At 40.2% G+C, this 12764-nt stretch overlaps 1 protein-coding gene across 10 annotated transcripts in view; it reads left to right on the plus strand.

Annotated features, from left to right (window-relative positions):
- The window catches only part of Eml5 (EMAP like 5), a 128921-nt gene that overhangs the window by 112904 nt on the left and 3253 nt on the right, over positions 1 to 12764 (plus strand). For 5 of the 10 annotated variants that reach the window (XM_038336077.1, XM_038336079.1, XM_038336078.1 and 2 more), the window contains 11 exons: positions 185 to 358; positions 1812 to 2020; positions 3647 to 3804; positions 6323 to 6437; positions 8512 to 8700; positions 8844 to 9016; positions 9553 to 9672; positions 10517 to 10679; positions 11112 to 11215; positions 11826 to 11979; positions 12479 to 12579. In XM_038336077.1, coding sequence (XP_038192005.1) covers positions 185 to 358; positions 1812 to 2020; positions 3647 to 3804; positions 6323 to 6437; positions 8512 to 8700; positions 8844 to 9016; positions 9553 to 9672; positions 10517 to 10679; positions 11112 to 11215; positions 11826 to 11979; positions 12479 to 12579 — 1660 coding nt within the window. Of the gene's footprint in view, positions 1 to 184; positions 359 to 1811; positions 2021 to 3646; positions 3805 to 6322; positions 6438 to 8511; positions 8701 to 8843; positions 9017 to 9552; positions 9673 to 10516; positions 10680 to 11111; positions 11216 to 11825; positions 11980 to 12478; positions 12580 to 12764 lie in introns of those variants that run through there. The other 5 variants (XM_038336081.2, XM_038336082.2, XM_038336083.2 and 2 more) reach the window with 3 other exon arrangements.

Raw genomic sequence — 12764 nt, forward strand, 5'->3', positions numbered from 1 at the left:
TTTTTACCTTTCTTTCCTTTCTCCTCCTTTTTATTTCCTTTTTAAAATTTAGCTTCAGTTTTGAGCTATTATAAACTACATTCCTCTTATGTACATAGTTCCATGCTTCCTAGGTATGCTTATTCTGGCTTCTGAAGTGGTGACTTGACAATGGTTGTAACACTTGGATTTTGTCTTTGTTCAGCTACAGCCCCATCTGTGCACATCTGGGATGCAGTGAACAAGCAGACATTGTCTATACTAAGATGCTCCCATTCAAAGGGTGTGTGCTCCGTCAGCTTCAGTGCTACTGGGAAGCTGCTGCTGTCTGTGGGGCTGGACCCAGAGCACACCATTACCATTTGGAGATGGCAGGAAGGTAGGATTCTTTTCGTTTGTGTGATTAAAAAACCAAAACAAAGCAACACATACATAAACCAAAACAAGCCAACAAAAGCTCACAAGAATACTAGGACTGTATGAATGCTCTTTTAGCGTTTGCCTTAAGTTGGGAATTGAAGCCATTTTTCGTTATGGTCCTACCAAACATATAGCACACAGTTGGTAGCACTGTATGTGTGCCTTTAAGAAACCCCAGTGAGGACATAAGCTCACAAAACATGAAATAATGAAACCAGTTAGTATTAAAAATGATTTGCAATTTTTCCTTTCAGTAGAAACTGTGTTTTGGTAATGATTTGATTAGTTCTGAGATATTTTAGTAAAAAATGAAAATTGTAAGGCATGGGGCACTTGCTTTTAATCCCAGTACTCAGGAGGATGAGGCAAGAGGATTACTGTGAATTTGAAACCCTTCTAGGGTTACATATCAAATTCAAGAGTGTATTGAGATCCAACCCAGAGCCTGGCACATGCTACACAGATAATCTCCCACTGAACCACATCTCATACCCATGAAACATACACATATACAACACATACCTACACACATATAAACACAATGCATACATGCATAAGCATGCATACACAACACACATACATAACACACACCTACACACACAGATACACACCACAGAAAACTCATACATAACACACACATATACATATATAACATAACCATATGACACACATATGCTCCCCACACACATATATATAACATATACTCATACACAACACTCATGCACATATAAACATACATACGTATACCCTATATCCACACATGCTTGCATATACATGCATATACTCATACACATGCCTATATTCACACACATACACATACATACACACATAAACATTCATATACCTATACATATACCCCCCCACAGCACATACTACATAGGTGACTTGACTCTGAACCACATCCATTAATCCATTACTCATGATAAGATGCACGCACGCACACGCACACACACACACACACATACACACACACACACAAATTCTGTTCTGAGACAGGGTCTCTCTTTGTACCCCTGCTGGCTTGGAATTCATTGCATTTACCTCCTGAGAGTCCTGGGATTGAGAATGGAAGACCAATAGAATAAATTCCCCAACACACTCTAGACAGATCATTTAATTTATATGAGAAATTAGTGTAACTACATAGAAAAAGGTATGGTCCTTAAAATGGCCCCTAAATTGTCACAAAGTAGCCCATAAACATGTGTCACTTGTAAAGATTTGTGTACCAGTGATTATAGGTCATTTGATTGTTAGGTAGTAGAGCAAGTGTCAGGGCCTTCTCGCAAGCATTTGTGTTTGGGTTATTTTGTTTTGTTCTTAGCTATGCGATTAGAGGAAACTGTTCAGTTCTGGCAATTAGCTAGGTTCTTATACTAACCTGTGAAATTTTGTTGTGTCTTCTGTATCAGGGGCCAGAATTGCCAGCAGAGCTGGGCACAACCAACGTATTTTTGTAGCAGAATTTCGACCAGATTCAGATACCCAGTTTGTCTCTGTGGGTATAAAGCACGTGAAATTCTGGACCCTGGCAGGAAGGGCTCTTCTCAGCAAAAAGGGGCTTCTGAGCACACTGGAGGATGCCCGGATGCAGACGATGCTTGCTGTTGCATTTGGTGCAGTATGTCTGTTAAAATGCTGTGTGATGGTGTGTCTTGACTTGAAGTTTTCTTGCCGTATATTCATAAGCGGCATTACCATTGACTAGTCAGTGCAAATCCTGGTCAAGGATATATCATCTTTAAAAAATCTAGTCCTTTTAAACGTTAAGGAGTGAATGACATTAAACATAAGAAAGTGAATGAGATAGTTACTGTCACACGTGTGCACCCTTGGAACATTACCGTCCTCCAAGCTTCATTGGTCATATACTTGTCACGCTCCACAAGCTGCGATCTCAGCCATCCTCGTGCTTCCTTGTGCACCTCCCGTGTGTTATAGTAAAAGAAAAGGAAACCAGGAAAGCCATGTTCAGTGTCTTCAGGGCACTGGGGTTTAGTGTTTCCTTCACTTTCTGTCACCAGAGCCACTGTCCATCTTGTAGCTGGAAGTACTCGGGGCCAGTGTCTGATCTAAGGGAGCAGGGAGCTGAGGCCAGAGAACACAGTCCCTGCCCTCAGTGGAGTGTTCAAGAGTCTCCTGCTGTCTCTCATCCCATCCACCTGGGTCTGTAGTAGTTTATAACCACTTCTTCTCCTTTAATACCCTGCCCTGGCTAGGCTTTTCAAATTCTCTTCAAATTCCACAGAAAATGAAGTAGATTTTTTAAAAAATGTGAAATACACATTTAAGAAAGAAAGTTACAAGTTTAGAACAGTTGAACACACTTAAATATTTTAAATAAATGACTAACAATATCAAACAAATGGAACCTTTTGTTCATTCTTAATATAAGAGGAAAAAAAAGAAATGTCAAAAAAAAGAGTATCCATTTGTTTCTAGAAGGAAACCCCCATTGGAATAATCCTGGCACTTGATCTGTCCATGTTTGTAGATGAACTTTCTTTATTCATAAAGTTACTTTGCAGCCAAGTGCCCATTCTTGGTAAAATAAATAAATAAAAAGTAAATAATAAACTTCACAGCTATTACAGGAGAAAAATAGCTTTTTAATGTGTGAAGCAGTAGTGTGGCCAGGATATTTTCTCACAAGATAGCTTTATGTTCAGCTTAATAATTTTTCAGATGTCACATGATGACTCCATGTTGGAGACTGGACAGAGAAAAGGAGAGAGGAATGCTGGTGTTCATAGCTGAAGTGTGCTCTAACTGTAGAGAGGCACCAAGTAGCGACTTTCCTAGATCTGCAGGAGTTAGTGAGGTCTTCACTTTGATAATAGATTTACACTCTGTGACAAAATTCTGTAGCAAACTCATTATTTTTCACTCCCTATTCCTAACCACCCCTTGTTTTCGCTCTTAGTGTTTAGTGACCTTTGGATTAGCTCTTGGACCGCTGGAGGGCCCTGACTCAAAGAAAAGTGTCAGCTGGAGTTATAGTATTTTAGGAAAGATTTGTCCAAGGCTAGTCCCACTAACAAAGGACAGATTTAGGAAAGGAAAAGGCCCTAAGGGAACTAAGCATCATTCAACTCCCTCTCCTGGGTCCAGTGTTGCCCACTCCACTTTGCATGTGCTTTGTCAAAGCAGGTGAACTAGCATTCCGCTCACATAGAGGATGACATCTGTTCGACCTCTCTTTGAACTTTTGATGAGTTTGTCTCCCCCCTTCCCCACTCCTTTTCAGAATAACTTGACGTTTACAGGTACCATCAGTGGTGATGTCTGTGTGTGGAAAGATCACATATTGTGTAGAGTGGTGGCCAGAGCACACAATGGGCCTGTGTTTGCCATGTATACCACCCTGCGAGACGGGCTGATCGTGACTGGCGGCAAGGAAAGGCCGTGAGTCCTCTTTCATACCCTTACTGACTGTGTGTGCATTTGTGATCTACCCAAGGCCTCAGTTGGGTGTTCTCGCCTCCTCTAGGCTGCACAGATTAATTGCTCATTTACTTCTCCTTTGTTGCTCGTTATGTGTCATTTTTGAGGTTTTCTTAATTCTTGTCTTAAATAATGTGTTTTTTTTTTTTTACATTTTAGTTTTCACTTATTTTTTTAATTTATTTTGTGCATGGGGGTGTAGGGAAGTATGTGCCCAGGACATGTATAGAAATCAGAGGACAACATGTGGAAATGGGTTCTCTCTTCTACCATCTGCATTCCAGGGGTCAAACTCAGGTCAATTGCTTGGAGTCTCATTGCCCACTGTGCCATCTTGCCAGCCAACTTTTGGGCATCTTAGATAAACCTGAACTGCAGCCAGAGTGCTACTTGTCTGAGATGGCTAAAGGCAGCTGTGCTTCTGATTAAGAATGATGTCCCTAGTCCTTGTGTGCCTGCATCAGTATTGCTGACAGGACATGAAGGGAAACCTTTACTCTAGAAGCCAAGTTATGTCTTCATTCCCTATTGCCTCCCTCCCTGTGAGGCTCAGAGTCACAGTAGTGAAAGAGGAGACAGAGAATGCTAAAGACAGTTTCTGAAATCATTCTTACATGACCTCAGCCATAAGCGTGAGCAAAGACCTTTGTCTGCATTACTTTCAAATATCCAAACAGTAACCAGATACTTAAAATTGATTTCTGGGCTGAGGTGAGGGCTCAGTGAATTAAAGTGCTTATTCTATGTGCCTGATCGCCTGAGGACCAACCCAGTACCCACAGAAAAGCCGGAGAAGCCAGACCAAGGAGCACAAGCACGTGTAATCCTGGCACTTTCCCACAGGGAGAAGCCCAACCAGCTTGTTTGGATCAACTTCAGAGAAAGCCTATCTGAAACATGGTGGAAAGGCAAGGACTGACACCTGGTGGTGGAAATGTTTAGAAGTCTGTGACCACATACATCCATGCACAGGAACACAAACACACACCAAAAAGTAAAGAAAGAAATAAAATAGGATCAAGGGTCTAGAGAGATGCCTCAGCAGTTATTAGCATGTACAGCTCTTGCAGAGGACCTGAGTTCAGCACAGCACTCATGCTGGGCAGCTCAGAACTACCTGTAACTCCAGCTTCAAAGGATCCAGGGCCCTCTTATGGACTCTGAGGGCACCTACACTCATACATGCACAGACTTCCCCACCCCCAGATATGTATGCACATAATTTAAAAATTATAATAAATCTTCTAAAAAATCAAATTAAAGCTGGGTGTAATGACACATGCCTTTAATCCCAGCACAGTGGCAACAGTGGCAGGCAGATCTCTCTGAGTTTATTGAGGCCAACCTCTACATAGATAGTTGCCTCAGGAAGGCAATGAGACTGCCTCAAACCACTTGCTCCCTACCCTCCCTCCCCCAAAAAACAGATAAAAGCCATTTGCCACCAGTGTAGTCCTCTGGGAATTAAAAATTGACACACAGTAACTACAAAGTTCAGTTCTTTTGCTACAGATTGGCACAGTTACCTACTGAGCACATATGGTCTGCTGTTTCTTTAATGGAAAGGTGTATTTTCTCCTAAGGCAAAATGAAGGAATTATTTTTCAGTTTTTTAAGAGAAAAACCCATAAATGGCTTTATTTTATCCTTTGTATATTACTCCAAATACTTGTATTCCCCCATACCACCTCATTTTGCACACTTTACTAATAGCCTGCTATAACAGGATATTTTAATAATTGTAGGATATTTAATAAATGTGCTGCCCTTTTGGCCTTTAAAAGTAAATTCTATGGCACAACATCTATAATGCTCTTTCTTGTTTTGCATTTCAGTTATCTTTCTAATGTTAGAAATTGTTTTGTGAACTAGGCGTGTGACACGAGCCTTAAATCCCAGCACTCAGGAGACAGAGGCAGGTGGATCTCTGTGAGGCCAGTCTGGTCTACAGAGTGAGTTCCAGGACAACTAGCGCTGTTACATAGAGAAATCCTGTCTCAATCCCCCCTCAAAAAAAAAGATCTTGTGGAGCTGGTGTGATGGCTTAGCAGGTTAAGACATTTGCCATACATGCCTGGGGATGAATTAATTCCCAGGTAAAGGTGGAAAGGGAGAACAGATTCCAAACTTGTTCTCTGACCTGCAGATGCACACCATGGTATGTGTGCACACACAGTCTTTGAAAACAAACCAATCCTCTTTTCTGCATTTTCTTAATGGAGAATTATTATGAGAAATTTATTGTAATATAAAGTGGACTAACTAAAATTATGCTTGTGTCAGAAGAAAATATTTCACAAAATAAAGTTTACCAAACTGGAAGCACACTGACTGAGATACAGTATGTATCCTTAACTTGACTGATAATTTATAATACTAGAAATTACAAATAGGGTGTTTAAAACATTCTGTTTAAAATGAAAATTATTGTAGTAGTCAATTATAAAGACTTATTTGGGTTTTGTTTTTATTTACCTAGGTCAAAGGAAGGAGGTGCAGTTAAACTGTGGGACCAGGAACTGAGGCGATGCCGGGCCTTCAGGCTTGAGACAGGACAAGTCACAGATTGTGTCCGGTCTGTGTGCAGAGGCAAAGTAAGGTGTTCCTTGAGCCAGTGCGATGCAGCAGAAAATAGAGCAGCTGTGCTGTGATCCCTGCACTTTGTAACTTAATAACCTATACTTGATTTATAGGGTGCTGTTATGTCCACTGTTTACTAATACAGAAAACTTGTGTCTAAGCGAGTTTTCTTTAAACCTCTGTATTGTCTTGAATCTTCTGATTGACTTATGGTAAGATAGGTTGAAAATCCTCACCACTGACTCGTTTTTATTCGAGCAGCTCTTTCCATGTGTCTCCAGCAGCAGCATTTCCCCATGCTACTGGCCATACCCTGAGGAGTTCCTCTCTTAGGGACCTCTATTCACATATGGCTAGGGTCTTGACATGTAATGCAGAAAGGAATGTCTGGGGAAGCCAGCATGAATGAAATAGAGAAGGGGTTTAGCCAGGCACGAGAGCTCTTAGGATTTGGAAGTTTTTACGATATGTTGCCCAAAGGTTGCAGCTATGTTCAAGGTTAAACAGAGCTTGTTGTTTTAAGATGTTTGTTCTGTGTATATGGGTGATGTTCTTACATGTGTATCTGTGTACTTTGTGTGTTCCTGGTGCCCACCAAAGCCAGAAGAGGGCATCAGATCCCCGGAAACTATAGCTATAGATCATTGTGCGCTGTGGAATCTAACCCATATCCTCTGCAAGAGCAGCGACTGTTCTAAAGTGCTAATCTAATCTGTACTTCTAGTCCCTTAAGCAAAGTTTTAAAATTAAAATTTACAAATTAAATTTTAAAATGAGCTAGTTTACTTATCTTAAAGAAATTCCCTTTGTAAATGAGATTTTAAGGTGGCTTCTGAGATGCACCGTTTAGGTTTATGAGTGAGAGATGAATGCTGATGAAGGTGAACTCAAAGGTCACTTATGTTGTGGTCTTGCCTCGACCTCCTGAGTGCTGGAATTACAGATGTGCACCAACACACTCAACTCATCTGTGGCACTCTGAGTTCAGCTCAGAAAAAGGGATTATTTATTTTTAGAAAGTCTTACTAGCTGGGCACTGCCTTTAACCCCATTCAGGAGGCAGAGACATGTAGAGCTCTGAGTTAGAGGCCAGCCTGGTCTACAGAGTGAGTTCCAAGACAGCCAGGACTACACGGAGAAACCCTGTCTCAAAAAACCAAAACAGACAAACAAAAAATAAAGTCTTCCAGAATGTTTGGGGTGGGGGTTGTTTTCTGTTTATTGATTTGCATTCAGCAACAAAAAAACCAAAACAACAAAACAACAACAACAAACAAAACCTGAGTGAGGGCCTTCTTTCTCTTTCAGCTTTAATTTCCCCTATTCTGCTTCCTTTAAAAAAAAAAAAAAAAACAAAACCATGTCGGGCGGTGGTGGCACACCTTTAACCCCAGCACTCAGAAGGCAGAGGCAGGTAGATCTAGGCGAGTTTGAGGCCAGCCTGGTCTACAAGAGCTGGTTCCAGAACAGCCAGGACAGTTACACAGAGAAATCTTGTCTCAAAAAAACAAAAAACAAAATGAAACAAAATAAAACCACCCCCCAAAGAAACAAAATCTCATAGATTTCTGTGAAAACTGTTATGCACTTGTACTGTGTGCCTGTAAATCAAATGTGTGTGCTGTCCTATCTGTATACTTAAATCCTAGTTAAGTTTATTTAAACATTCTTCTGCTGAGACAGGCTCTGCGGTGTAGTCCAGGCTGGCCTGGAGCTTGCAGTCATCATGCCCAGCCTAACACGTGCTGGTATTACAGGAGTATGCCACCAAACCTAGCAGTTTACTTTTCAACTAAAAAATGAATTCTAGTTCTTTTTGTGTCTCAGTGCACTTTTTCCCACTCTGGAGGTCCTAATATTATCATAGTCAAAGCCAAAACTCTGAATATTGAAGAGTATAGATATATCACCGTAGAGAGAAGTTGTCTCTAGCACAGACTCTGCCATGCAGTAGCCCAGAGATGTTGCCATTGTGTGTCCCTAGGAAGAGAAACGTTTGTATGAGATAACGATTACTTTGCAATTAGATTAGTTCAAAGCATGTAACTGTTGTATTGCATTAAGTGGATTGGTCCCTCTGTGTTTCAGGGCAAGATATTAGTTGGAACAAGGAATGCTGAAATAATTGAAGTTGGAGAGAAAAATGCAGCATGTAACATTTTAGTTAATGGTCATGTGGATGGGCCAGTATGGGGACTAGCAACACATCCTTCCAGGGATTTTTTCCTTTCTGCTGCAGAAGATGGAACAGTGAGACTCTGGGATATTGCTGATAAAGTAGGTATATACAGTTTTTTAATGAGAGGTTATAGTTTTTAAGAAGTGCAAATCTTCAACTGCTAGCTTTAGCTTGATATTGAGGTTTGAGGAAAATTGGTTTCAACTGTAAATGTTTCCTGTGACTCTTGCTTCTTATGCAGAAGATGCTAAACAAAGTAAATTTGGGACATGCTGCACGGACAGTGTGTTATAGCCCTGAAGGGGACATGGTGGCTATTGGAATGAAAAATGGAGAATTTATTATATTACTTGTGAGTTCTCTGAAAATATGGGGAAAGAAGAGAGACAGGCGATGTGCAATCCATGACATCAGGTTAGTCAACAGATGAAATAAATTTTCTGGTTGATTTTTACAATGACCAGCATAAACTTTAAAAAAAAAAAAAAAACTTGCCCATACATCCAGAATAGGTCCTGACAGGTAATTCCTTATTTATTTTTGCAGTATGGAGGATACCCATGAACAAAGGCTCTGCTCCTTGAGCTACACCCCTAGCAAATTATACATGTTATATAAGCTGCATACTGGTGTGGTTATATTTAAACTCTTATTGCTAAATAAAAAATCCTAATGAACCTCACCTATCTTATGATACCAACTACTAGACATGTGCAGTAAACTGCTTTACTGAGAACTGGTCTGTGCCATTAATATGAGAGCCAGCAGCCATCCAGAAGTTTAAAAACCAAGGTTAAAATACCTTTGCTTAATCCCAGCAAGGCTTCACAGGTCAACTGTGGCCTTCCTCCCCAGAGCTTCTCCTTGCTTTCCCAGTTCATTCATTCAGGCACTACTAAATAACTATTTCCCAGAATTCAAATTAACAAAAACCTTTTTTTTTTTTAAAGATTTGCCATGTATATATGTGGGCATGCACATACTACAAGGTGCACAAGTGGTGGTCAGAGGGCAACTTGTAGAAGCTGGTCCCCTCTTTCCACCATGTGGATTCTGGGGACTGAACTCAGGTTTGTCAGGCATGGCAGCAGGAGACTTTACTTACTTTACCTACTACTGAATGGTCTCTAGGGCCTTTAACCCTTTCTTGATCCTTTCTTAGTGCTTAAACTAATTTTCATAGTAGCTACCCTGGGTCTGGGTCTGTCAAAAATGGGTGTTTTCCACTGTAAAACCCTTTTTATAAAAGAAATCTCAAGGCTTTTCTTCACCTCTCCATGTCTCTATTGTTACTCAGCAGGACTCCTGGGACAGTTTTCAAGACTCAGTTTGTACCCTACTGCTTCCTGTGACTGATAGGGGAGAACTTTTGTGATTTACCTTTTTAATAAATATTCTTCCAGCTTAGAGTTGTCATTTTACCCTAACAACCCAAGTGAGCTAATTTGACTGGTATTTGGATATTAAGACATCATTTTTCTATCTCATGAAGTATGTTAATTTAGCAATTCTGGAATGATTTTGGATTATTTTGAAGCCAGTTAAGGTGGTGCACACTAATCACAGCACTTGGGTGGCAAAGACAGGTGGATCCCTGAGTTTGGTCTAAAGAACAGCCAGGGCTACATAGAGAAACCCTGTCACAAAACAACCAAACCAAACTAAACCAAAACAACTTATTTTAAAATTAGAATTGGAAGACGAGATATTTAGTATAAGCAAACTGTAAAAATCTTTACTAATTGTTACTAGGCAAATGCAATCTGTGTGCTTGCATAGTTATGTCTCCTAGGTAACTTAAAGCCATATCAAACACACTGATTTTTCAGGTGCTGGAGTAAGCCCCTGATATTAAAAACAGTTGAACAATTACATGGGACCTAACTTTTTTTTTAAAACATTTTATGCATTCAGATTTAGTCCAGATTCCCGGTATTTGGCAGTGGGTTCTAGTGAGAACTCAGTGGACTTTTATGACCTAACATTGGGTCCCACCCTTAACCGAATCAGCTACTGCAAAGACATTCCAAGCTTTGTCATTCAAATGGACTTCTCTGCAGATAGCAGACATCTCCAGGTACAGCATCAATACTGCACCCATTTTCTAAAGATATTTGCTTGTATATTTCTTTAGTGAATGCATTTAAAGCCCCAGGGACTGTACCTGAACTCACTAATCTGTTTTTCTGTATTCTGTATCCTGCTCTGTGAAATTGAACTTTACTATTTATGTGTACATGTTATGGGTTACATATAAAACTATCATGCCCATTGTCTCAGAAGATAATTTGTGGCAAGTGTTTAGAATCTCATCATTCAGCAGGAATACCAACTACAGTAGATGGTGGCCTCTGTTGTTTATTGCTGTGCATATCCGCTCATTCTGCTCCTGCTATTCTCACCTCCATCTCATTACCTTCCTTCCATGCTTTGATTTTTTACGTCCTCATGATGACACATAACAAAGATATCTACTAATAATGGATGTTTCCTCTCGTCTTGAGAACAGGTTTCTAGTGGCTGTTATAAACGGCATGTCTATGAAGTGCCTTCAGGAAAACACCTTGTAGACCATGCTGCCATTGATAGGATCACATGGGCTACCTGGACAAGGTAAATAAAACTTCACTTAAGTGATTTTTGAGGTTGGAGAAGTTGGAAATTATGGGTTGGGAATGTGGCTCAGTAGCATGAACAAGGCCACGTTTGAGCAGAAAGCAGGAAACTAGCCTAGGCATGGTTGCTCAACTTTGTCCTAAGAACAGAGTATGAGAGGCAGAAGTGATTCAGGTTCAAGGCACGCTTGATCTACATAGCAAATTTGAGGCTAGCCAGGGATATATTGCATAACCGTCTCAAAAACAAAAGTAGCAAAGTCTATTTTTGAAGTTATTTCATGATGGAATACATGATTTTGTTATCCTATCTTGAATTCTCAACAAATAAATAGTATGTTGATTCTGGGACCCTTCCATTTAAATACTATCCTACACTTTATCAGTTTCCATGGCTCAAACAAGTTTTTGAAAAGCATTAGCATAATGACCTTGAATATGTCATGGCATTTTCCTAAGAGATCAACAGTAATGAAGCAGCTGGTAGAGCCAGATGTGGCGATACACATCTTTACCCTAGCATTTGAGAGGCAGAGGTAATTGTTATTTTTGTTTAATATGGTTAAAATGTCTGTTTTCTGTGGTGCATTTGTTTTCCCTCTACCTAGCATTCTGGGAGATGAAGTAATGGGAATCTGGTCCAGACATGCTGAGAAAGCAGATGTCACCTGTGCCTGTGTATCTCATTCAGGAATCAGCCTTGTGACAGGAGATGACTTTGGCATGGTTAAGTTATATGACTTTCCATGCCCAGAAAAATTTGTAAGTGTTTAGTATTTTTGTATTACTTTAGTTGTATCTTAGATGATTCATCTTTTCCCACATTATGTAAAAGGTTATGGTGCTGATACTACTGTAGCTAAAATTTCATTTCCAAAGGTTTTCTCAAACTTCCAACACCCAAAATAAAAGCTATTAAAAACAAATCTTCCAGGCCAGGTATGGTGATGCCTTCCTTTGATCTCAGCACTCCAGAGGCAGAGGCAGGTAGATTTCCAAATTCAAGGATAGCCTTGTCTCAAAAAAAAAAAAAAAAATCTTCCCTATAGTCTTTGGAAACTCGTAGACAAATTTTGATGAGCTTTTACTAAGTTCTACCCTACCCCCTTTTTTCAGAGAGAAAAGCTTCCAGGGTCCTGTAGATATGACTACCCAAATGACTTAGTTTGTCGTACACAGACCTGTAAACTCTTTGCAGTAACTGCCGGGGGTCTGCCTCCCTACTCTTGTCACTAATGAGGGAGTTTTGTTTCTGTTTTAGGCAAAGCACAAGCGATTCTTAGGTCATTCTCCCCATGTGACGAATATTCGATTTACCAGTGGTGATCGACATGTTGTCAGTGCTGGAGGCGATGACTGCAGGTCAGTGTTTCAGTCCAGGAAGAGCATGACCACCTCAGTACTAGTGAAGACTACAAACGTAACTCTATACAGCACTGGTAATGAATACAGCCAGCATCTCTCAGATGGCAATATAGCCAGTGACTCCAAAGCCATTAACCTCAAATAAACAAAAAAGTTACTGTACATGTGATCCGAAAGATAAA

The sequence above is a fragment of the Arvicola amphibius genome, chromosome 7 (assembly GCF_903992535.2).
Source record: "Arvicola amphibius chromosome 7, mArvAmp1.2, whole genome shotgun sequence".
In the NCBI taxonomy this organism is placed as follows: Eukaryota; Metazoa; Chordata; class Mammalia; order Rodentia; family Cricetidae; genus Arvicola; species Arvicola amphibius.